General features: G+C 40.3%; 1 protein-coding gene across 3 annotated transcripts in view; it reads left to right on the plus strand.

Annotated features, from left to right (window-relative positions):
• The window catches only part of RAPGEF5 (Rap guanine nucleotide exchange factor 5), a 219,318-nt gene that overhangs the window by 76,136 nt on the left and 116,533 nt on the right, over positions 1-26,649 (plus strand). For 2 of the 3 annotated variants that reach the window (XM_073333743.1, XM_073333740.2), the window contains exons 8-9: positions 7,303-7,379; positions 13,761-13,886. In XM_073333743.1, the coding sequence (XP_073189844.1) occupies positions 7,303-7,379; positions 13,761-13,886 (203 nt within the window). The remainder of the gene's footprint in view (positions 1-7,302; positions 7,380-13,760; positions 13,887-26,649) is intronic. The other variant, XM_073333742.2, reaches the window with a different exon arrangement.

The following is a 26,649-nucleotide window of genomic DNA, read 5'->3' on the forward strand; positions in this document are numbered from 1 at the left end:
GGTCTTAAATGAAAGCCAGGATCACAATGGTCATTAACATCATTGTGAAATATATGTACAGATACTATGTAAGAAGTTATGTTTATGTATGCATACTGAAAATATGCGCTAAAGTCTGTATCAAGATAGAGATGACAAACAGGTTTTCTGTCATATAAAAGAATTTTTTTTGCCTGTCTCTGTTGACATGTAAATTAAGAATTTTAAGCCAACACGATGGAGAGTAATTTACATATGAAGTTAACACTGGGATGTGAAATCAACAGGGAGGCAGCATACCAGAGAATAAACCACTGGAGATATCCTAACTCCAGGTATGGTCAACGAACTTTGGGGGTTATAAGAAGGAGGCAAGGAAGACACCCCTGTATCTTGAGCCTGTGAAGTAAATGAGTAGTGCAATTACTTTCATGAAAATGGGATCACAACCAGCCTTAGTTGAAAATGCTGCAAAAAGCTTTGAGTGAGAGAAACTTCAATACACAGGAGGTTAGCATAATAGTTTAATCTTCCTAGAAAGCATGTTATGATTTTGTTTTGTATGTAACCCTTTGTTTCCATTATCCTTACTCACTATTTCTTGAATCTTTGATAATAAACTTATTGTTGTTTTCAGTATAAATATATCTCAGTGCCATGGTATTGAGCTAGGGGCTGATCCAGAGTTAACACTGGGGATATTAGGAAACGCTATTTCACTAGGAGGGTGGTGAAGCACTGGAATGGGTTACCTAGGGGAGTGGTCAAATCTCCATCCTTAGAGGTTTTTAAGGACCGGCTTGACAAAGCCCTGGCTGGGATGATTTAGTTGGTGTTGGTCCTGCTTTGAGCAGGGGGTTGGACTAGATGACCTCCTGAGGTCTCTTCCCACCCTAATATTCTATGAGCTCGTACAAGGTGGTCTGTATGCTGTTCTGTTGGGGCAACAGACCTCATATCTTCAGTGGATAAGGAGCTAGATCCTACAGGGGAATACTTCAAAGAGACTCAAGGACTGGAGTACACCTATTGTTAATCTGCATGGTAAGGTAAGGCCTGGCATAGGTCAGAGGAAAGTGCTTGGGTGACTCACAGGCTGATGATGTTAGGGAGCTGACACCCATTAAGCACAAGCAAATCTCTCTCAAGCTGGAAGTTGTTGTGAGAGGTAATAAGGTGACTCTCTGTCCTGGGTACCATCACAATGAGTACTCAGCAGCTCTTGCTGACAATTTTGGAAGGACAGAAGATATTAAGTCATGCTTCTTATGGAGTAACCCATTTGCTTTCAGGTCCAAATTTTTAAGTGTGTCCTCTGAAATTGTGGCTGCAATTTTTTGTGTTCCACCATCAATGTGTAATGAACCCACATTTCAGAGTAACAGCCATGTTAGTCTGTACTCGCAAAAAGAAAAGGAGTACTTGTGGCACCTTAGAGACTAACCAATTTATTTGAGCATAAGCTTTCGTGAGCTACAGCTCACTTCATCGGATGCACACTGTGTGCATCCAATGAAGTGAGCTGTTGCTCACGAAAGCTTATGCTCAGATAAATTGGTTAGTCTCTAAGGTGCCACAAGTACTCCGTTTCTTTTTGCGAACCCACATTTGTGCGTGCCTACAGTCATTGGAATGCACAGATCAGATAGTTAGATATCTAACAGTTTGCGCTTGTAAAAAGCAGATTTTTGCATGCACAGAACTTGGAAGTCTGGTAAAGTCTGGTTTGATGTCAGCTGAAAATTTGATCCTCCGCTGCCAGCCATTCACAACTGAGATTCTTATAATGGTCCAATGTATCAAACTTTTAACGAAAGTGAAACAGCAGGAACAACAGAAATTAGGGAGCACTAATGGTGGTGTTGGCACACAGGATGCCTTATTCTCTCTTAGGGAATATCTTTGTTGGAATACAGGGACAGGCATGGTTGAAAAAAAAATTCAGGATAGTCTTAGCTTTGCAAACCTTATTGGCCAGAGTTTTTTGCTTTTGAAAAATTAAGGAGACAAGATGGGTGAAGTAAGATCTTTTATTGGACAAACTTCTGTTGGTGAGAGAGACAACAGAAGTTGGTACAATAAAAGATATGATTTCACTCATCTTGTCTCTCTCCAATATCCTGGGTCAGACACATCTACAACAACACTGCATACAATGTTTTGAAAAATTAGGGGCAGTGTAAATGCCACTTCAAGTAGATCTAAACTGCCAATGTTTGTATGTCTCAGGGGAGAAAACTGAGTGTGGGGACAGATGAGACAGGTTGACTGATATCAGGAGTGGCAGAAGCTTCCTAAAAAATGTGTGTGGGGCCCCACTGGTGCCCGAACCATGGCCCTGCCCTTATGTGACCCCTTCTCCCCACCCTTGCGCTGCCCCACCTCTTCCCAAGACCCTGCCCGCTCCTCTCCGCTCCCTTCCCCCACCCCCTTTGCTCGCCGTTACAGCCCATAAAAAGTGGGAAGACATAACTCTCCCATTTTTAAAAGTGATGTGGCCATGGCCCTCTGCCCCCGCCCCCATTCTGGATCCCCTGACTAAGAGATGATTCTTACTTTGGCTCATCTCTAACCGAGAATACATGTTACAGCAATTGTGTTTTGAAGTCTGTAGAAACAAAAAATAGCAAACTATTACTTTTCCTAATGCCTCTGGCTAAAAATCAAACAATTAATTGAAAAAAATGAACAAAAAACAAACGAGAAAATCCTTTCTGGGCTGATAATTTATATGCCAAGTGTCAACCCAGAACTGACTTCTCTGGATGATTGGTAGACCCTTGGAAGACAGGGATTTAAAATGCAAGTGCTGACCCAACCTTAATTTCAGCCATATGAATGATACATGATTATTGTGCATCTAAGTGCATATTCCATTAAGGTTGAAGTAAGTTATTTCTTTCTAAAATAACCAAAAGAAATTAAGTAAACCTTACTTAGCAAGAATGATGATCCCCTTTGCATATAAATACCCACTGTCTCTCCTAGAAGAATTCTCTACTCCCACTATTAGAAAGGTCCCTGCTGTAGTCCACAGGGGAGCAAGGAAATTAAATCAAGCCATGGTCTGGTGATCTTTAAGTGACCATTAAAGTCAACATTCTGAACTCCTTAAACTCATTTGCAAATAGCTACTTTTGAACTGCACTTTAGCAAGCTAATGGTCATTTAACATCTTCACTTTTTCATTCACGGTGACCTTTCCTGTAGGTTAAAAGAAGGGAAAAGCTGTAGGTAGAAAGGGATTGGTTACTGTACATTCGTTTGCGGGTTTTTCTGCCTCTAGTTGCAAACCTTTGATATTGTTTGTGTAGCAATCAGATACGTATGGATTTAATAAACCATGTTGTCCTTCATTCTTATTACTATTTTATAAGAGAGCTTTTCCTCTGATCTGGACTACGTGTATTGTGAAGAGAGAAGCACAGTTTATACTGGCATAGAAGGAAGTGCTTGGCCTGGTTCCCAAATTTGCAGATTTTTATGTACATGTCACACTTCAGGAACTGTCCTAGAATCAACATTTGCTTGGGAAGTATTTTCCCATCCCACCCTTACCCTCTGGTCACTTTTGCTGCAGCTAAATTTTCAATGTCAACGCTTTTTATTTATTTATTTTTACATAAAGTTAATGAAAGGGCGAAATTATTGCCTACTTTTTTTCATTTTATGACTGAAATTCAGCGACATACACAAAGCCCATTAGGGTACCAGCCTATACCATTATACAGCCATAGATTTGTTTTATGTGTTTTGAGTTCAAGGGGATGTTCTTGTATCAGCACGGAAGCACTGTGTGTCTGTGTGAACTTCTTTCCTGTGTGTGTGAGAACTAATTTGTATACACAAAATTTTCTGAGTTATACCGTGATATTTCTAAGAGACTGATCTTGGTTTTTAAAATGTTTATAGGTGGAATATGAAGTAACTTTTTCATGAACAAATCATGAAGAGGTAGTTAAGGGTTGATTAAACCCTCCAATTATACACTTTGATGTTGAGGTGTTTGTAAGCATCATTGAAAAAAATATGTTCACCTGTCTGATTATTTGGAAGACATCACCAGATACATGGTCAAGATAAATGATTTAGGGGCAAATGGTGGCAGGTCCTTCTGTGGGTGTGCAAGGAGCAGGGAGAGAGGATACAAGGAGTATCTTTGTGCAGTAAAATAACCCAAACTGTTTTTGCTGAAACCATTATCCTCTTCTGAGGGCTGTTTGACCCCTACCCTTCCTGCCCTCAAGAAGAGACTTACAGAGTTCATTCTGTATACTTCCTACAGTAAGCAATCATTGAGGCCAATGGATTGGATTTAGATTGTGAGCTTTTTCAGCTTGTAATTAAAGGGCTGAGGAGCTGCACATACTTAGGGCTTGTTTACACAGTTTCCACGGCATGCATCCGATGAAGTGAGCTGTAGCTCACGAAAGCTCATGCTTAAATAAATTGGTTAGTCTCTAAGGTGCCACAAGTACTCCTTTTCTTTTTACACAGGAAGTTATTCCAAAACCAGGTAGGGCATGACTTTAAAGTAGAACAGCTAGTCCTGAGTAACTCCATGTGTAGGCTTTCTTATTTCAGAATAAGAAAATGGAATTATTCCAGAAAAACTATTCTGGAATACCTATTCCTGAGCCCACATCTACACTACAGACTTTTGCCAGCATAGCTCTGTGGCTCAGAGATGTGAAGAGGTGTGATTTGTAGCTATGGCTGTCAGAAGTCCATAGTTTAGATGCAGTTATACCAACAAAACTGTGCTTTTACTAGTGTAGCTTGGTTTGCTCATGGGGGAGTGGGCGTATTTTTCTGGTACAAAGTACAATTTTGTCCATACAAGCTGCATGCACGCTAGGTGTGCTTTGCAAGTATGGTATATACTGGATGTATTCCATTACTAGTAAAGGTCTACATTAGGAGCAAAGGCCTGAATAACTCCACGTAAAGACAGGCCTAAAGGCCAAGTCTACACTAAAAAGTTAGGTCGGCCCAGCTACGTCACCCATGGGTATGAAAAATCCTCATCCCTGCGTGACGTAGCTAAGCAGACCTAACCGCCAGTGTAGACAGTGCTAGCTCAATGAAAAAATTCTTCCATCGATCTAGCTACTGCCTCTTGGGGAGGTGGATTAACTACAGCGGCATAGGAGAACCTCTCTCCCATTGTTGTAGTGAGTGTCTGACACTCTACAGTGGTGAAGCTGCAGCTGTGCTGTGGTAGCAGTTTAAGTATAGGCATATCCTTGAGTTAAATACAGTAAAAGCTGTTTTATCCAGCATGTTGAGGGAATGGGGGGTGCTGGTAAGTGAAAAATGCTGGTTAACTAAGAGGGAGGGAGTTTGGGTGTGGGAGGGAGCTTGAGGTGCTGAATCCGGGGCGGGGGCTCACTTCAGGCGGCTCCCTACAAGCAGTGACTTGTCCTAGCTGCTCCTAGGTGGAGGTGTGGCAAGCGGCTGTGCGTGCTGTCCCGGCCCGAGCGCTGACTCCGCAGCTCCCATTGGCCAGGAACTGCATTCAACCTAGTAAATTTGTTTTTGCTTAAATCAAAAATATTGGCTTGCAGCTTTCTTCTGGCACAATTTACTGGTGTTTAACAATGTTAATTAAGCTAAAACTAGTGGAACATAACCTTCAAAATGCTTATCTCTGCAACCATTATTTCTGTGATGATTTTGATGGAAAGTGGTGTTCTTTGGTATTAGAAGATTGAGATCATTTTGTTTACATAGAACTTTCCAAAAGGTGAGGTGAGCGATATGTCTGCTTACTTCATTCTGTCAAAATTGACCATCATCAATCTAATGAAAGCAAAGGCATTAATTTTTTAATGTTGTTCTTTATGAATTACCAAGCCTTAAGTTTTATTTCTAGAAGAAAAACAGGAGTACTTGTGGCACGTTAGAGACTAACAAATTTATTTGAGCATAAGCTTTCGTGGGCTACAGCCCACTTCATCGGATGCATTGAATGGAACATATAGTAAGAAGAAGGTGGAATTTGCCATATAAACTGTAAGAGGCTAATTGATTAAGATGAGCTATTATCAGCAGGAGGAAAAAAAAACTTTTGTAGTGATAATCAAGATGGCCTATTTAGACAGTTGACAAGAAGGTGTGAGGATCCTTAACATGGGGAAATAGATTCAATATGTGTAATGACCCAGCCACTCCCAGTCTCTATTCAAACCCAAGTTAATGGTATCTACTTTGCATATTAATTCAAGCTCAGCAGTTTCTCGTTGGAGTCTGTTTTTGAAACTTTTCTGTCGCAGAATTGCCACCCTTAAGTCTTTTACTGAGTGGCCAGAGAGGTTGAAGTGTTCTCCTACCGGTTTTTGAATGTTATGATTCCTGATGTCAGATTTGTGTCCATTTATTCTTTTGCATAGATACTGTCCAGTTTGGTCAATGTACGTGGCAGAGGAGCATTGCTGGCACATGATGGCATATATCACATTGGTCGATGTGCAGGTGAACAGGCCCCTGATGGTGTGGCTAATGTGATTAGGTCCTATGATGGTGTCACTTGAATAAATATGTGGACAGAGTTGGCATCGAACTTTGTTGCAAGGATAGGTTCCTAGGTTAGTGTTTTGTTGTGTGGTTGCTGGAGAGTATTTGCTTCAGGTTGGGGGGCTGTCTGTAAGCGAGGACTGGTCTGTCTCCCAAGAACTGTGAGAGTGAGGGATTGTTTTTCAGGATAAGTTGTAGATCTTTGATGATGCGCTGGAGAGTTTTAATTGGGGGCTGAAGGTGACGGCTAGTGGCATTCTGTTATTTTCTTTGTTGGGCCTGTCCTGTAGTAGGTGACTTCTGGGTACTCTTCTGACTCTGTCAATCTGTTTGTGTGTGTGTGTGTGTGTATATATATATATATCTTCTTACTATATGTTCCATTCAATGCATCCGATGAAGTGAGCTGTAGCCTGCGAAAGCTTATGCTCTAATAAATTTGTTAGTCTCTAAGGTGCCACAAGTACTCCTGTATTTTTTGCAAATACAGTCTAACACGGCTGCTACTCTGAAACATTTCTAGAAAAGATTCTTATTTCCTTAAAACCCACCGTTTTGTCAAAAACAACTTATTAATATTTATTATTTATTAGTATGAATAATTAGTACTTTTCATGTAAATTTTACAGGCTGGAAAAAATAAGACACAGAGTGATTTGTCCAAGATCTCTCTGACTTAATGAGAAAGCTAGGATTACAACCCTGCTCTCCTGACTTTTCCTGTTCCTTCTAACCTGGATCATGCTACTGTCTATATCATTGTGATTTAAACCTGCCTGATTTCAGTACTCTCCTTTTTTGTTTTAGCAGTTTATCAAAGTGAAGAAAACAGCAACCAGGAAGCAAAAGGGCCAGAAGACTTCAAATATGCTTCTGATGCACAGGTAAATATATAAGAGTAATATATTTGAGGGTTTTTTTCTGCCCCACTTTTTTGGGGCCTTTAGCACTGGAACATAGACTTTCCCCTATGTTCTAAGTAGGTAACCTGTATGAGACAGAAACTATGCTAGATTTTGTCTCCCATAGTTATTTACACTAGACTGATCACATTGGGAGTAAAACTTGTGATCTTGAGGTTGGAAAGATGTTCTTAGATGGCATCTCAGTTCTGACTTGCTCATAAAAAATACCCTGTATCCCTCATTTTATTTTCAAATTGGATTTGTTTTTAAGTGGTATGTGCACGTGGCATCCTGATGGAATTTTAATAACTGTAAGTAGATGTGGATTCTGAAGACCTTTTTATTTGACCTATCTTTGAGGTTTTAAACCCTGGAACACTCAAAATACTATATGTAAACATGGCTAAATTATTAAGATCTATATTGACTTTTTTCTCTCAGCCTTGTCTTTCTGTCTGTCTCTTTTTTTAATCCTCTTCTAGCCCTAAGCTTAAGGGGTGTTAGGGATCACAGAGATCTGCTTTTATACCCAGATCTTCTACTTATTTTTAATATCATCCAGTTTCCCCAAATTACCATCCTTTCTCCTCCTCCTCCTCACCCATATCTTGCAGTTTTATTAGATGTCCTCTCTTACCCTGACTGCCAAACTCCTACTAAAAGGCCAAAAAGCTCAGACTCAAGTATGAGTACACAGCAAAGACCAGCTTGCAGCACCAAGTTTCCGAGCCTGAATCAATTGACTTGGCCTTGTGGGCCTTGGGCTGCAGGGCTAAAAATCAATGTGGACATTCTCATTAGGTCTGGAGTCCAGGCTCTTGAAACCTTTCTGGGAGGGAGGGTCTCAGTGCCTAGGTACAGCCCAAGTAGGATAATTTACCCTGCAATTTTTAGATCAGCAGCCAGAGCCCTGGGAGCACAAGTCAATTGGATATGCGCTCTGAGACTTGGTGCCATGGTTTTTTCATGCAGTGTAGACGTATCTTAGAAGACCTTTCAGCACCAGTTCACAATCTGAAATCCATTGTGTCTGTCTTCTAGAGTGGCCATCACAATAGTATATGAGCGCCAAACAATAAAAGTAGACAGGCTAAGCATTATTTTTTAAAGGAAATTTTAAATTCTTCAAAAATATTCAGTGTTCCAATATCTCCACTACACCATGGAATTCCATAGCATGAATGTCTGTTACTCTGTTCTTTTACTCTTAATTCAAATCTGTGAGAGGAAGAGGTTGAGTGCCTTAAAGCTAAAGAGTATATTAGAGAGCAAGGGAAAAGACCCAGGGTGAAATTCTGGCACCAAAACTTCAGCGTCTGTGTGTATTTCTGTCTGATTGTGCTTGGTTATCAGAATTAATTTATATGAATGTTCATTCAAGTTTTTAACAAAGATTTTGAAAACAAAAAGGTCATTATGCCTGCTAAGAGCTAATAAACAGCAAACTAATAAGATTACATGGAGAGATTATAAAAAACAATAACAATTTAGTGGCAGTATATCCAATTACTCAATTGAGTGCAAACCTACTTCTGAGTTTGACAAACATTGTAAAGCATGTTTACAATTAAACAAATAAATGGCCGGTGTCCAATAAGTGTGGTAATAGAGTTTGAGGATAGTCTTTGAAGAGCAGATGTTGTCATTACTCTAATTTAGGCACTTATGCTTGTATTTTAGATTTAAGCACTTGTAGTCCCTTTTAGTTCAGTGGGTCTACACACATTTTGCATATCACTCACATACACAGAAATGTTTGCTGGAGTTGGGCATGGGCTCCTTAGTCTGCAGGTTGACAAAGTTGAAAACTGTAATAATGGCATTGTTTGTAGGAGAGATATAAAGAGTCAGTGATTGTAATGCAAAATTCTGAAGTAATTGGGGGTGGGGTGGGGCTGATTCTGCTCTCATGGTGGTGTATATCAGGAGTAACTCCAGTGAAGTCTATGGAGTTACACTGCACTGATGTAAGAGTGAGGAGGATTATACCCTGTGACTTTTAAAATTGAGTGTGATGAAAATAATATGCCTTCCTATCTGCCTAGAAATCTCCTATTTCACCTTCATCTCATTTCTAGCTTGTTAATTTCAGTGTTCTTGTCTTTCAAAAGGGAATATTTTCCAGAGTACATTTCAGAAAAATATTTTGTAGAGTCAACATCTTTGCTTTTCAAACCACAGTAGTGACTAACTGATTTTCCCTTTGTATAAGGAGGGACAGTGAAATCTCTTGTGCTATTTTGAAAATTAAATGCACACCTTTAATTTTGTGCCATGAACAGTACTGAGCTTAATATAAAGCTTAAATTCTTTTGACATTATTTAAACTAAAGTCCGGTACAACTCTCACCTATGCAATTTGCACGCAAATAAATTGTGGATCTAAAGTTCAGTACTTGCACCTCTAGCTACCTGTTAGAGGAGCAAGTATCAAGATTTACACCCAGAGGGGTTTTTTTTGTGGGTACAAATTGCACTTGCTGATAGGAAGGCTAGCCTCTAACTCTTTTACTTAACAGCATTAAACACATTGTTTGAAAATTAAATTTATATTGACAAGTGAAAATGACCAAGAATATTAAAATCTTATTGCGTCCTCATAACCGGCTCTCAGAAACTATCAGAATAATTTAATTAGTTGACCTAGATGGATTCTTACATTAGTTAGCAGAAAAATTATTCCAAGTACTATAGAAAGTCAGAATAACTGGAGAAATCACAATGACAAATAGGGGTTTTGTACCTTCTGTTTTAATTATGAAAAAATATTTAGCCCTTTATATTATAGCTCGCATTAATTACACCAATCAAATTAAGGCTGAATTTGAAAATATTGTCTACTTCCAACATTGATTATGCCTCAGCTTCCCTGGCAGATTTTTAATGTTGTCTTTCTTTTTTGCTGAAACCACAGTAAAGTACATTTTATTGTGTTCGCCTTGCTACCTTAAATAAAAGAACAATAATTCATAAACTGGCCATTATTTGGAACTGGACCATGTAATCCTATGAAATTGCTTATGTGAACAAAGACTGCTTCTGTGGCAAAGGTAACGAGATCAGGTTCTACTCTCACTATGCTCAAACATGTAGGAAGGAGGTAATTATTCTATTTTGTTCCACTGAGAAAAGGTGGGAAGTTTGGCAAGTTTTCTTCTTCCAAGATGCTCTTTTCACTTGAACATTGTGGGTAGGGTAACCAGATGTCCTGATTTTATAGGGACAGTCCCGATATTTGGGGCTTTTTTTAATATGGGCTCCTCTTACCCTTCACCCCCGTCCTGATTTTTCACACTTGCTATCTGGCCAGCATAGTCGTGGGACTAATTGTCCCTTCAGACAGGAATTTTGACTTCAGTGGGAATTACATAGCTATATCAGAGGGCAAAATTGGGCACACTCATTGTGAATTTAAATTATCCAAATAAAGATAGAGTTTAAATCTTTAGTTATCTTTAATGTTGAAGTGTGCATACTGCGTATGTGTGTGAGTGTTAATGTCTGTTTTATTTATGAGATGTTTTTCATACCGTCTAAACATATTTACGGAGCAGAAACCACACTAGCAATTAACAAAGCGTGTGAATATCAGTTAAGGGATTAGTGCCAGCACTAGGCATAAGGAGACTAAACAATTGCTTAGGGCCTGAGCAGCTCAAGGGGGCCTGCTATTCGCTTTTTTATGTATTTGTTAGTTCCAGCTTAGGGCCCCCAGTATTCCTGCTTAAGGTCCCCCAGTGGGCTAGCACCACCTTTACAAGGGATTAATAGAAAAAGGAGTAATCCTCCCCCCATCCTAATTACTCCCTCAATTTTTTTTAAATTTTTTTTTAATAAATCCCGAAGGCTTGCAACGTATGCTGAAGGTCAAAAAACATTTATTGACTCATTGAGGGGGCATTGCATTTATATGGTGTTCTTCACTAAAAATGTCCTGCCTCAATCCACAGACATTTTAAATATTGGGACTTTTATCTTGGGGCCACTCTAGTGATCTCAGTTGTTAAAATGGAACATAAAAAGGGCGAGGAGACTGCCTTTAAGGTAGTCCGGTTCGAACCTTGCATGGCTTTATAGGTCAATTTTTAATTGTACCTGGGTTGGAAGCTAATGTGAACTATGGAGCATAGATGTCATGCACTCAGCTAGAATCTCTACCAAGTAAGGGGTCGGACACGCATTGCATTAGCTGTAATCTCCAAGTGGTCCAGCTGTAATGTATTACCGTCCTCTAAACTGCAGATGGGAAAGGCATGACACTGCTGGTGAGATCACTTCCAAGATGAAGAGTCAGTCGTCTTGACAAAAGTAGATGAAAAAAGCACTCTTGCCTACTGGTTCTACTTTATCAAAAACACAGCCATGAAATCAATAGGAAGCCTAAACTGTTCACCTTATTATCAAAAGTAAGGTAGGGATACAGATGTTACCTACACTGCTTCCTTCTGATGTTTCCCCCAGCTGAACAATGTAACGTCCATCTTGTCTGGACTCAGCTTCAGACAGATAGCTTTCATCAAGGCCCTAGTCACTGCTACCACCTGTAGCTATGAGAGTGTGTCATCGATCTCAGATGAAAAGAGACATGTAGATCAGAGTCATAAGCATATTGATGGCACTGCAAGCCTAGCTGTCTCACTACCTTCTTTCAGGAGCCCCACAAATATACTGCATAAAAGATGGGCTAGTCTCGCAAATCCATTTTTAGAGTGGGGCATATCCTGTATTTGAAAGTGACCTCCAAGGATATTTAAAATCTTTTGCTTCTTTATGCTGTATATAAAGGCCTGAGGAGTGTTCAGTGTTTTTTTTTTTTTTAAAGGAGGTGGGGGGAGGGAGAGCCCTTTGGGCTGTCACAGCTTAAATGATTGATCTTTCACAAAGACATCATTTTGTCCTAAATGTTTGTTAGGCATTGGAGTCAAATAGATGTTAACAAAACCATACAAAAATCAGATTTTTAAATATTCTGAATATAATTCTCTACTCTGTTCATCAGCTTTCAGTCTCTCTTGTTTCTTGTGATATTATAATCTTCCTAGTTCTCCAGTTGCCATAGAGATTAAGATAAATTCAGTTTACACACGTGAGAAAGGATGGGGTATGTGTGGATTTTCTATGTTTAAAACCTTCCTTTCCCACCGCACATCCCTTTCAGGCTGCCTTTATACAATGTAAAAAGGGCACAAGCTCATTTTCCTTCCCTCCCTGCAACCTCCCGTCTTTACACATCCCCTCCCTGAACCTCCCAATGTTCATGCTGATAGCCATCAGGAAACATCTGGGCTAGTAATGGTCCTGCAGTGTCATCCAGCCAGTTCTCAATTACGCAATTAAAGTCAGAGGCCCTGTGTGTGATCAGGTCATGGATGGTGATAGAACATGACTGGCCACTGATTTTGCAGTAAGCAACATGTACCATAGAGGTACATGATAATAGATAATATTTTACAGTGAGGGCTCACGTGAGGTCTCAGATAGCTATGTGTTTGAAATGTCTGTGTGAAGAGTGTGTCTATGCCTTCATTATTATTTATTATTTGTATTATCATAGTGTCTAGGAGCCTCAGTCAAGGACCAGGACCCCATTGTGCTATACTCTGTACAAACACAACAAAAAGACAGCCCCCTGCCCCAGAGAGCTTTGCCATTTTTACAAACACACGCCAATGCTGTAGACCAAAACAAAATACCATCAAAATAAGTACCACCATGGTTCTCAGCTAGAGTAACTGGTAGTATTTTATGTTTAAAATAATTGAAATCTAGTGCTAGTTGTAACGTATGCCACATTGTCCTCCTTTAAACAGAATTGAAGAATTAATTAATACACTGTATTTACCTCCTTTATAATGGAGGAATTAATTTTGTGTAACTTTATTTAAATGATGTAGTTTACATACATGAAGAAGTGGCAGCATTTGAGAAAGGGGAGGTTCTGCTGTGTTATTTTTAGGAATGACTCTATTGCACTCCATCCTTTTTTTCCAGAACTGTTCCTGGCTAACTTTCCCATGAGTTTTTAACCTCTTGCTATGGTTCTCTTATGTAACAGGAAATAGGTTGACAGGAACAAACAAAATACAAGTATATCAGTCACACACAATAGCAGTTGATTTAGCTAGCCCGGCCTTCAATTGCCTAATGTAGATACAGTACATAGGGTAAATCAGCTGTGCCTGAGAACTTCTTGTGCTGTTTCCCAAGAAGCAACTATTTTATTCTAGTTCAGCAAAAAGCTCAGAATTACAGTGAACATGAGAGAACAGATGTTTTTATTGTAAAGTTAAAACTTGTGTCACTGTCATGTCCTGGGATTGTGGATTTAAATATTTATTTGCTCTTTCTCCAACCCTCAAGGCAGGGGTTTTATGCAAGCTCCAGGAAAGAGATGACATTGGACGGATTGAACTAGTTCAGAAGCTGGCAAGGGAAAACTGTCAGTTTTTGCAGGTGGATAGAAAAGAACCAGAGAAGACAGAACAAGTAAGACATTTCTCATTTGTTTGTTTAGAAGGGAAAGGAAAGATGTTTTCTACTTTGTTGTAAACTTAAAATAAAAAATATTTGATTTTAGGTCCCATGGCACATTGAGTTACATCTGTTCTGTCATGTCAAATGGGCCTCCTTCAAATTCACAAAATCAAAATGGAATAAGATTTGCATATTATTTATCATTATTATTTTATTAACATTAACAAAAACTGATAAACCTTGCTAGCTTATAATAGGCATGAAGCCATTCTCCCTCAGGTTAGGGGAGTGATTTCAGAGTGTTTTCTGACAAAAAGTTGGTCATTTTTGTGAAATGCTTTTCTTTTAAAGATATGTTTCTCAGATTTCTTTTTTTAAAGGGATACATGGTTAAAGTACCATTACTTTTTTTTAAAGAACCTGAGAGAAAATTATTCTGCTTTTATAATATTTTGGCAGAAAATATTACTGGGAACTTTCCAACATGAATTATAATTGGGTTTAAAATAGTGAGTTTTTACAGTTTCTTTTTTTATTATTATTGTGTATTCAACCAAAACTTACTTTGACTCAACTGAAGAAAATAGCAATCTGCTGCTCATTGCTTTTAAAAGCATTTATTCAAATAATAACTATAGACTGAAAATGCATTAAAATACTAGCTGCTTTGCTGATAGCACAATGTAACCTTTTTATCCTCCTGCTGCAGATTGTTTGTTCAGGTTTCATTTGATGGGAGATGCTGTTTTTGGTCACATACTCATTTAAAACTTCTAAAGAAGGGGAAAAAAAACTGCGACCCACTTGAGTCCTGAAATGCAATGTGCATGTCTCCCCCATTTTTATTTACTCTGCAGTACAAGGAGACTTCTCGTGGGTCAGCTGAAAAATTATTCTTTGCTTAAGTAGAAGTCAATCAACACTAATGTAATCACAAACAACAAAGCAAAAGGGAGTGATGAAATCTTACTTGAGAATGTGATGATGTTCTGTTCAATAGTATATATGCTCCTGTCTCTTGCAGTTAAATATGTAATTATACCAATGGGCATACCCGAGGGAGGACAGCAATTAGCCAGGCTGATCCTTGAATTGAACTGATCCTTGGTAGATCCATTAACTGTAGGCATCTGCAAAAATTTCCACATATCTTTAAACTGCATTAGCAAAACACAGTTGAACATTTAGGAGCTTATGAAAGTACAATTTTATACAAATAAAGGTTTATAATTGTGTTTTTAGGATTATTCAGCAAGAGTACAGGTTTTAGGACCAGATACTTTTTGGTAATGATTTTTCAGAACTTCAGTGGTATCTTGGCTGCTGATTTTGGTCATTCTACTGGCATAGGCTAACTTTTGTGTCAACTGTCCTACTGGAGTCTGTGATTTCAATGCACAGCAGAATATAGTACAGTTCTAAAAATGGAAAGGGGTGTAAGTGCTCACTTTTTCTTAAGTCTTTATTCTTTGAAAGTTTTTTGCATGTTTTGCAGAGTGACCGCTTCAGCCCATTGAGAGACAGCTGTCCTTATTCATGTTGAGTAGTACCACTCTCTTCAATTAGTTTTATTGGGCTAGATTATGCCATTAGGCAGAGCCTAGAGGAAGGGGTGGGGTGTGTAAGCTGTATAATGGGAAGAATTGTGCCTTGGGATATGTCTACACTGCAATAAAAAAAACCCACATTTGGCCTGTGCCAGCTGACTTGGGCTTGTGGCCCCGGGGCTAAGATGCTGTTTAATTGTGGTATAGACATTCAGGCTCAGACTGCAGCCTGACCTCTGGGACCCTCCCACCTTGCAGGATCCTGGAACCGAGACTCTAGCCTGAGCCCGAAAGTCTACACCTCAGTTAAACAGCCCCTTAACCTGAGCCCCACAAGCCCAAGTCAATTGGCATGGGTCAGCCATAGTATAATTGCAGTGTAGACATACCCTCAGAGACTTCCCTCCTGAAGCACAGTTCATCCCTCGCTCCAGGGATGTGAATTTGGTATTTTACTGCTGGCCTATATGAGCAGCTACTTATGACAACTGTGATGTTTTCTCAGCTGTGCTAACGGGCATGTTAAGGGATGAAGTCAAGTCTGCATCCATTCCCTGTCTAGGCACTCTGGCATCGGTGGACAGTGTCCACTTGCTCCTTTGTGCCTAGACCTAAGGTCTAGGTAGCCCATGGAGAGGTGTAAGGGGCTTTCTCACTTCCCTTTGTAGGTGTATAGTCTAAGAAATCATCTAGCCAATTGGCTTTAGTGGGACTACTCACCAAGTAAGGGATTACTTAATACGAGTAAGGATGATTAGAATCTAGCCCTAAATAAGACTACATTATAGAAACTGAAAGCAAATGAACTGCCCAGCCTCTGTTTTCATCTGAAATATTAAAGAAACAATAGGCATCAGGATCTGGTGTTCTTACAAAACAATGTGTATTAAATATATATCCAGGTGAATGTCATGTTTAAAAACATCAATTTACTCTAAGCAACTACTTAGAAATACATCCTAATGGGTAACCTATAGAGATAGTAAAGTTGAGGGAATTCAGTTTTCCCGTTAGCATTGTTCTGTGTGTTCTCAACAAGACACCAGTTTCCCCATAACTATCGCTGCACTGAATCTTCCATTAGCCTTCTCTCCTGCTGTGCTCAATTCTATCTTCATGGATGACCTGCCCTCCTGAAATGAAAAGTGTTCTGTCTATACTTGAAATGTACATACAGTCTTCCATGCGCCTCTTCCAATATTTGTTATTGCATCCCTTCAGCAGACAGTTAACTGTGGTAGCCTGGCTGTAAATGTATCTTTAAGCAGAAATTGCACTGGTTAGCAGAACTGTTTGTTTTGATGAGGCTTTGACAGTGTAACGTTTTGAGTTTGTTCCTAAAGATTCTTTATCGTGTTGCTGGAAGAAAAGATACTGTTTCTAAGAAGTTCTAACATCAAGGATTTTTCTTCTTGTGTGGAATGTTTAATCTGAATGGAATCCTCATTCATTATCCTATAGGTAGATACACAGACAAGAAAATTTTAATATAGTTAAGATTTTAAATATAGACATCTTGAGTAAAAGGAACCTAATTAAAACAGTAGTATTTTATATTTCACTCAGAATAAATATTTAAAAGTCAGGAAATCTGGAGTGAAACTTTTATAGGCAACCTCAATTGTGACTCCATGTTGCCAGCAATGACACATCTGATGGAGCTATCATAAGATTCAAACAGCCCTGGAATTTTTAATATAATTGACAGCAACTGTTAAGGTAATATATTCTACATGTGTGCTGATTCTTATGTACCTTCCTCTGGGAAGGAGGAGGCCTCAGCTTATTTTAGTGACTCCAGTACCCAGTCAACTTTGGCCTCATTGTTTAGGGTGGTCAGGGTGATGTAAATCTGGTAGGCATTTGGAGAGCCGGCTTTGGAGGCCAAATTTGAGTGAGTGGTATTGTGATCTCTTGCACGGGACTGCAGCAAAACTCAACTTGGGCTTCCCCATGATTTGGGCCCTGGCCTTATACCTAGGTTACCTATTCCTTAATCCAGACCTGAGGTGAGTTTAATTGCTGATTTATGAGTCCCATAATTATCACAATTAGTTCTGCTTTGTCCTCAGCTAATGCAGAGAGACCTTGGATTGAATGTCCCTAATTTATATATTTCAGTTAAATCCTATTTGTGCCACCAAAGTTTTGGATAGCCTGTTACAAGCTGTGCAAAATGCACAATCAAAGGCTTGAAAGATCCTCGTTTTTGTAAAAGTAAAACAGTGAAGAGGAGTAAAATTTGTGGCTCTCACGCAGTGCTATTCACATAATGTAGGAACATGTGGAATTACAGGATACCAGGATGTACAACCCCTTCCTTTGAGTTATGTTGTATTTCCACAGTAGTTTCTTTCCTCCACATGTGTGATCTAATCTTAAAAAACTTTTACTAATTAGTAGTTTATTCCATAATGTTTAACTACTTTGTATAGAAGGAAATTCCAAATAAATACTTCTTGTGCTATTCCTTCTTTTACTTAGTTTAAGTTGATGACTCATTGTTCCTGGATTTGACAGTAGCTCAAATAGCCTTGTTTAGGGGTTAAAATATTAAACTGGGAGTCAGAACTGTTTACGATAGTACATACTTCCAAACAGTGAATCTTACTGCAGTTGATGAATGTCTGCAAAGTGCTTTGAGATGGTTGGTGTGGAAAGACACAGTAGAAGTTTGCACCCTGAATGTAAGAGTGTTGGGAGGAATATACAGAAGAGAACCACTCGCTTGAGCAGCTGAACAGAACTTATTGCAGTAAGAATGAAGTAGGCACAATAACTTCTCCTGCTCTTTCACTGCACCAAGCAGGAGTCTCCTCTCTGTACAGAGCTCTTCTGAGCCTTGATTTGCTGTTAAACCTCTTTGATTATTTATTTGTATTGTGCCTGGGAGCCCCAGTCATGGACCAGGACCTCATTGTGCTAGGTGCAGTACAAACAAAGAACAAAAAAGTTAGATCCTGCTTCAAAGAATCAGTATGGTCAATTAAGTGGAAAAGTCCTCAGACATGTTTAAGAGCCAAGTTGTTTCCCCATACCTTAGTACCTGGTTTCAATCTTTTTATTCTTCCTGGATCATTTTCCTCCCTTACCCCACTTGTCAGAGTGTCATTGTTGGCCTGCCAGATGGGAGAGCCACAAGGAAGAGTTTCCTACAGTGGTCCAATTTGGAAACCCAGCTCCCATTTTAACAGTCCTTTGAACAAACACAATCTCTTAAAAATGCTTCTAGAATTCTAATATTGTTATACTTCAAGTAAACACCAGTACTGAAAACATGGGTGCAAATGTTCTGCTTGTTTAAATTGGCACAACATCTTTGAATCCAATGGAGCTGTGTTAGTTTGCAAAAGCAGAGAATTTCTCATTCTTTCAGAGCCCTACAGTTGCAAAATATTGTACTCCATCCTGTGTTCTCCTCAGAAGTTTGTAGACTTCTGTGAAATCCTGTTTTCCATAGCATATAGACCAAGTTTCTGTAAGCTTTTAAAATAAATTAAGCTCTTAAAAATGTTTAATTGTACCTTCTCCATTTAATTAGTAGCCTTTTTATAATACAATAATAGAATATTTTCCTCCTGCTTCTGTGTGAGTCATCTATTTATGCTTCCTGGAATTTTCTTTTTGCTAAATGTTTTCAAGTTTTATCTGTCAGCTTAACTCCTATATCTTTCTCCAGCTCATTGTTTTGTAGGGTTTGGCCATATTACCTTTTCTTATTTTTGTCCCTAGATTCATTATCATACATCTGTGTAGACTGAATTGCATAAATCACTTATCTGCTTATGTTTCTAGTCTGATGAATTAATGTCATTTTCTCCCTTTAGAGAAGCAGAATTGCCCATTCATAAATCCAAAGTAATCTGTTTTTAAAGCTGTCCTTTTTTTGTATTTACTATTTCATCTCCGTATTTCTATGATCAGGAAATTGCATGATATTCTGCATGTTCTTTCTTCCACATTTTTGATATATTGCACACATATATTGTATAGACCTATAACCCTGACTCTATACTAGGTGCTTCCTTCCATCTTAAGTTACTTCCACACACATGCAGGGAACTTGAATGAACTGAGTTGTCCATGTTTCTGTGTTAAGCTAAAGAAAGTAGTTTCCTAAACCTAGAAAGAAGACTTAAAAGGAACGTTAATAATGTTTGTGATGTGTAGCGCTCAAGCCCAGTTCACAAGTACCCAACTGTCTTCAAGTTTCAAAAGAAGTACTTTTATCCTGTACCTCACATTGGGCCAAATCATGAAGTCCTTTCTCAGGCCTTGTCTACACTTACAGAGCTGCAGTGGTGCAGCTGTACCGCTTAGTGAAGACGCTACCTACGCTGATGGGAGAGCTTCTCCTGTTGGCATAGGTACTCCACCTCCCTGAGAGGCGATAGCTATAGCATTAGTCAGTTTTTACTCATTTCTTTCTCTGAGTTGATACTAAACAAGGATGTTACATTTGGCTCTTACCAAGGACTAGATCAGGGCTCTCCTGAACTAAAAGCTTTAAAAGGGCCAAAGTTCATTGGAAAACTCTGTGGCCTTGGGACTCATGGCTTTCTGTCACATCATCCCTTCTGGCATATGAGGTTTGATAATTTGCCCAGATGACTGGGGCATTCATATGGTGACCGGACCGTACATACTGCTTTCTTCTCCTTTCTGTCCACCATGGCAGTATGGCTTCAGTCTGAACTTTAGACCTTGTTTACTTTGAGGATTTGACATGGTTACAGCAATCAGTGGCCAGTCACCAGTGTAGCTGACCCGGAGAATGCTCCTAGTACAGACAGGCAATGCTGCTATAAATCAGAATTTACTCTGCAGCAGCGGTAAGCTGCACAAGTGCAAATTTCCATTTATCCTGTCTGTAGTAGGATTAGTACTGCTCCAGGTACAGAGGCAGCTGCCCAGTGATGATAGAAATCCTAAGTGTAGACAAGGCCTTATTTGGCCCCAGGTGCTGCTTCATTTCCAATACTTTCCCCTTGGTTTGTGGGCAAAACAATCTTTCTAAGAAGGTTTGAAAGCTTGGATCAGGATATTTTCCTGGAGGCTAGTTGGGGAATATTGCTGTTAAAATCCAGTCCTTGTCCAGCCATGATGCTCTCATACTACTTCCTCCTTTAACTGTGAGAACCCCAGCTGCAGAGAGGTCTTTTTGGAGGAGGCATGGTTGTGCAGGGATGTTAAATCCTCTCAGATCAACAGATTTTTGCTTCCTGGAGGGGGTTTTCTGCTTCTTTCATCTATTCCATGGCAAAAAATGGAAAGGCAAAGCTGGCTTTACCTTTTGTGTAGATCTTTTTCCTGTTTTTCTTCCTTTTTATCACGAGCATTCCTAAAATCCCCAAAACTGTGTCCATTACTTCTTCTCTGTGGCCTCTCTGTTGCTTGTTAAGCACGATCTCCTTTTAAAGCCCAGTTCTGAATCCATTGAAGTTGATGGGAGTTTTTCCATGGATTTCGGTGGGAGCAGGATAAGGCCCTTGGGGCCTGATTGTTCACCACCTTGCATCATGTGTAGTCAAGGGCTCTTTTTGCAAAGTGGGTGTAACACACTGCCACCCCTGGGAGCCTGAGGAGAATTCTGTGACATTTAATGTCTACTTTGCACTCATTTTGCATGGATGTAAATGGAAGCACAAAGAACAAGGGAATGAAGAACCAAGCCCTTAATGAATCTTTGTTGACTGTTCTAATTTAAATCAAAGCAGGTGTCCTCTTTTTCTTCACTGATTAGTATTTCTACCACTCTGTACAGCACCCTCTGTATTCTAATTCACAGCACATGAAAATGAGGTCTCAAGTGCAGACCTATGGATTTCATTTTAAACAAGCTGTAAAAAGTTTAATTGGATATTGCATGTGAAAACATGAAACGGGGTTTGAAATTAGCAATGACCTGGTGCCCATTATGGAATACATTTTCTAAAACTGCATGCTTGGGGGCTCCGAGCTTTTGTCCCTCACTGATGTGCTCACTGTAGAATATGGAATACTCTGACTTGTGAGAATAATAGAGATCCCAGATGCAAGAAAAATACTATGGCTTCATTCGGTGACTTAGAAAAGTGTTGAATGACTTAAATCGGGAAAAAGAAAAGGAGTACTTGTGGCACCTTAGAGACTAACAAATTTATTTGAGCATAAGCTTTTGTGAGCTACAGCTCACTTCATCGGATGCATTCAGTGGAAAATACAGTGGGGAGATTTATATACACAGAGAACATGAAACAATGGATGCTACCATACATACTGTAACGAGAGTGATCAGATAAGGTGAGCTATTACCAGCAGGAGAGTGGGGGGGGACCTTTTGTAGTGATAAGCAAGGTGGGTCATTTCCAGCAGTTGATAAGAAGGTCTGAGGAACAGGTTTGGGGGGGGGGAAATAAACATGGGGAAATAGTTTTACTTTGTGTAATGACCCATCCACTCCCAGTCTTTATTCAAGCCTAAATTAGTGGTATCCAGTGTGCAAATTAATTCCAATTCAGCAGTCTCTCGTTGGAGTCTGTTTTTGAAGTTTTTTGGTTAAAGAATTGCCACTTTTAGGTCTCTAATCAAGTGACCAAAGAGATTGAAATGTTCTCCGACTGGTTTTTGAATGTTATAATTCTTGACGCCCATTGGTTCATGTTCTCTGTGTACATAAATCTCCCCACTGTATTTTCCACTGAATGCATCCGATGAGGTGAGCTGTAGCTCACGAAAGCTTATGCTCAGATAAATTTGTTAGTCTCTAAGGTGCCACAAGTACTCCTTTTCTTTTTGCAGATACAGACTAACACAGCTGCTACTCTGAATTAAATCGGGAAGATCATGAATAGCAATGTTAAAGGCATCTGTTACTTCTTTCAGCAGACTGCTTAACATCAAACCTTAAAAGGATTTTCAAAGCACTAAGGACTGGATTATACCATTTAGGTTCAGCCATTAGCTGGGGACAGTGCAGAGCTGCACTGCCCCCAGGTGAGTACTAGAGACAGTCTGTCTGCAAGAAGCAGAATGCCTCCTAGCGCTCTCCAGTGCTTGGGGGGGAAGCAAACTGCTACCCCCCTTTTAATGGGTGCATCACACTTTACCTTCTGCATGTCTGCTGGTTGGCCTTGAATCAGGGAACCAATAGCTTCACCTACTCATCCTTCTCTATCCCCTTCGGCTATGTTAGGAGTAATCCTGTGCTCCTTGAATTCAGGGACAGCGATTTGGTCTGACCCTGAGGCATGATGCACAGGGGATTCGGGGCAGATCCTTACTCCTTCTCTTTCTCCCCCCCGACCTCCCTGCTGTGCACCTGTGTCCAGGGTAGAATAACATACAGAGAATTAAAGTTTATAATATTTTTTGGAAATCAGTAGCACTAGTGCTGCATTTCTTCCTTTGTAGGGAAGCTAATATCTTGTTATAGGCTCTCTTTTAATAGGTAGCCTACCTTTTTCACCAAATATTCTTAATGTTACAAAGTGGACAGGTATCAAAAACATACAACCCACTATCACAGCAGAAACCAGTGAAATAAACACACACGCAGACACACACACACACAATGTTTTGCAATATAGAATCCTATGATGTTTACCTACAGTAAGTAGGTAATTATACAGAGTTAGTTAGAGTAGTCTAGATTGGGGGAAAGGAAATAAACAGAGCTGGGGTGAAGAGACCATGGTTTGATACTGCAAGTGCAAATTCTTGTTGGTTGGGTTTTGATTTTGCAAAATCAGAAACGGGTGATTCAAATCTAGGTTTCCTTTTATCTGAAACATCATTGTTTGTGGATGGAAATTGGCTGGAGGTTCTGGTTTTGTCTCATCTCAAGTCAGGACACTTTGAATCTTCATAGTGCAATCAATTGTTTAGACAGGCTGAATCAATCTGTCAGTATCTATATAGGATTTATAGGGCACTAGTCACCATGCTATATAGGTATATCTACATAGTTTTCTCTTGATTTTCTAGACTTGATGGATTCCTTTTGGGAGGAAAAAAAAATCACACTCACTGTAAATCCATCTTCCATCACAAGGTATAGTCTACTCTATTATTTGTCCAAGCTTCTCATTGATAGAGACAGCGGAGGCCTGCAGTGTTGTGAATGCAGCACACTCAGCTCCAGGGAGAGAGTAGAGGTGGGAGGAGTGCCTCAAGTTGCTTAACAGCAATTCATCTCACCATTTGAACAGTGACATTAACATACTCCATAGGGAGACTGCTAATCCTACTCATTCAGGATAATGGTGTCCTTGATCTGAGGCTTCATGGGAGCAGTGGGAGGGATATGGGGGCATTCTCAAAATTTCATTAAGGATATAGCAGACACCTCCCCCACTCAGGAGCTTTTGGGGCTTGCTCACACACTCTACTGCACTAAATACACCAGAGACAGCAACATTTAAGAAAAAACAACCCTGAATTTTGTTTGTACAGATTTATGTACATATTCATTTACAGTACATAGTGATTTATCAGATAACTGCAAGCTTGGGAAAACATTTCTATATTGCCCAAAGCAAGACTGATCACAGTCAAGGAGTATTTATGGGCTCTTATTTCATAGAGCAGAAATAGCCAGTAATCTGCATGTAGTCTCAGGACTGTAATAGAAGGGTAATACTTTATAAAAAAAATTTTTTTTACATCTCCCACTTGACAACAGCACCCATCAGCTCCTTCTTGCCAGAAAGTGCATAAGCTTTTTGTTCAGGAGCTTTTGAATAATTTCAGGTGACTTTTCAGTCTTTCAGAGCAAAAACCTGGTTCTCAGACTTCATATTTGATTTCTATATAAACTTCTGTGCATATTTATCCCCTTACTGAAATGTCACAAAACTAACATTTCTGCTAACTCACTGTCCAACATGCACAGAGGCATTCACAGAAATAGTAATAGTTGCATACTTTTTATTCACTCAAATGACCTTGTTAGATTTTGTAACCCTTTAAGGCTGGATGCCTCTTTAGCTCTCACAAGAGGAAGGGATGGTCTTGTGGCTAAGGCACTGGACTAGAACTCAGGAGCTCTGTTCCTCCTTTTTTGACACAGACTTTCGGTGTGACCTTGAGCAAGTCATTTAGATCTCACTTACGCTTGTGGTGGCATGTAGGGTAGTGTAGCTACATGCCACAGTGAAAAGAAGGCTGTGTCCGCACTTACTGAGGTTTGAAAGGCTCTGGAAATGGGGAGGCAGAGGGTTAAGGCTCAGGCAGCGGAATACGACACTGCTAAAAATAGCAGTGTACAGATGGTCAGCACTGCTTGGGAGTGTAGAACCATGTAGAGTATATACCCTAGGGTTCAGGTGTGTAGGGCACTCTGCTCGTCTACGCCATGACTCACCATCTACACTGCTATTTATACTTGTGTTAGCTAAGTCTGCAGTGTCTGTACTCTGCGTGCTGCCATAAATCTCTGTGTCTCCTCCCCATCTGTAAATCTTAGTAGTAACATGCCCCTACCTCACAGGGGTGTTGTGAGCCTAAATCCTAAAATTCTTGAGAAGAATTCAGATAATGAGGTGATAGGGGCTATGTAAGTACCTAAATAGAACACAAGGAATGGCTAAAGAGGGTTTTAGTGACTTAGAGTGAAAATCATGTCCTCTTCCACAAAGTCTGAGCACATGGGTTTGAGCACATAATCTACGTACAATAAGAACAAATCAAAATCTAAGATTCGCGATGTGACGGAGAGACTGCCGAGACTCATCAAGCCCTCGGATCGCTACCCCTTCCTGCTTCTCCACATGGGCACCAACGATACTGCCAAGAATGACCTTGAGCGGATCACTGCGGACTACGTGGCTCTGGGAGGAAGGATAAAGGAGTTTGAGGCGCAAGTGATGTTCTCATCCATCCTCCCCGTGGACGGCAAAGGCCAGGGCAGGGACCGTCGAATCATGGAAGTCAACGAATGGCTACGCAGGTGGTGTCGGAGAGAAGGCTTTGGATTCTTTGACCATGGGATGGTGTTCCATGAAGGAGGAGAGCTGGGCAGAGACGGGCTCCATCTTACGAAGAGAGGGAAGAGCATCTTTGCGAGCAGGTTGGCTAACCTAGTGAGGAGGGCTTTAAACTAGGTTCACCGGGGGAAGGAGACCAAAGCCCTGAGGTAAGTGGGAAAGCGGGATACTGGGTGGAAGCACAGGCAGGAACGTCTGGGAGGGGAGGGCTCCTGCCTCATACTGAGAATGAGGGGTGATCAGCAGGTTATCTCAAGTGCTTATATATGAATGCACAAAGCCTTGGAAACAAGCAGGGAGAACTGGAGGTCCTGGTGATGTCAAGGAATTATGACGTGATTGGAATAACAGAGACTTGGTGGGATAACTCACATGACTGGTGTACTGTCATGGATGGTTATAAACTGTTCAGGAAGGACAGCCAGGGCAGAAAAGGTGGGGGAGTAGCACTGTAAGTAAGGGAGCAGTATGACTGCTCAGAGCTCCGGTACGAAACTGCAGAAAAACCTGAGTGTCTCTGGATTAAGTTTAGAAGTGTGAGCAACAAGAGTGATGTAGTGGTGGGAGTCTGCTGTAGACCACCGGACCAGGGGGATGAGGTGGATGAGGCTTTCTTCCAGCAACTCGCAGAAGCTACTAGATCGCACGCCCTGGTTCTCATGGGTGACTTTAATCTTCCTGATATCTGCTGGGAGAGCAATACAGCGGTGCATAGACAATCCAGGAAGTTTTTGGAAAGCATAGGGGACAATTGCCTGGTGCAAGTGCTAGAGGAGCCAACTAGGGGGGGGAGCTTTTCTTGACCTGCTGCTCACAAACAGGGAAGAATTAGTGGGGGAAGCAAAAGTGGACGGGAATCTGGGAGGCAGTAACCATGAGTTGGTTGAGTTCAGTATCCTGACACAGGGAAGAAAGGTAAGCAGCAGGATACGGACCCTGGACTTCAGGAAAGCAGACTTCAACTCCCTCAGGGAACGGATCGGTAGGATCCCCTGGGGGACTAACATGAAGGGGAAAGGAGTCCAGGAGAGCTGGCTGTATTTCAAGGAATCCTTGTTGAGGTTACAGGGACAAACCATCCCGATGAGTCGAAAGAATAGTAAATATGGCAGGCGACCAGGTTGGCTTAATGGTGAAATCCTAGCGGATCTTAAACATAAAAAAGAAGCTCACAAGAAGTGGAAGGTTGGACATATGACCAGGAAAGAGTATAAAAATATTGCTCAGGCATGTAGGGATGAAATCAGGAGGGCCAAATCGCAC

This window comes from Lepidochelys kempii, chromosome 2, assembly GCF_965140285.1.
Source record: "Lepidochelys kempii isolate rLepKem1 chromosome 2, rLepKem1.hap1, whole genome shotgun sequence".
In the NCBI taxonomy this organism is placed as follows: Eukaryota; Metazoa; Chordata; order Testudines; family Cheloniidae; genus Lepidochelys; species Lepidochelys kempii.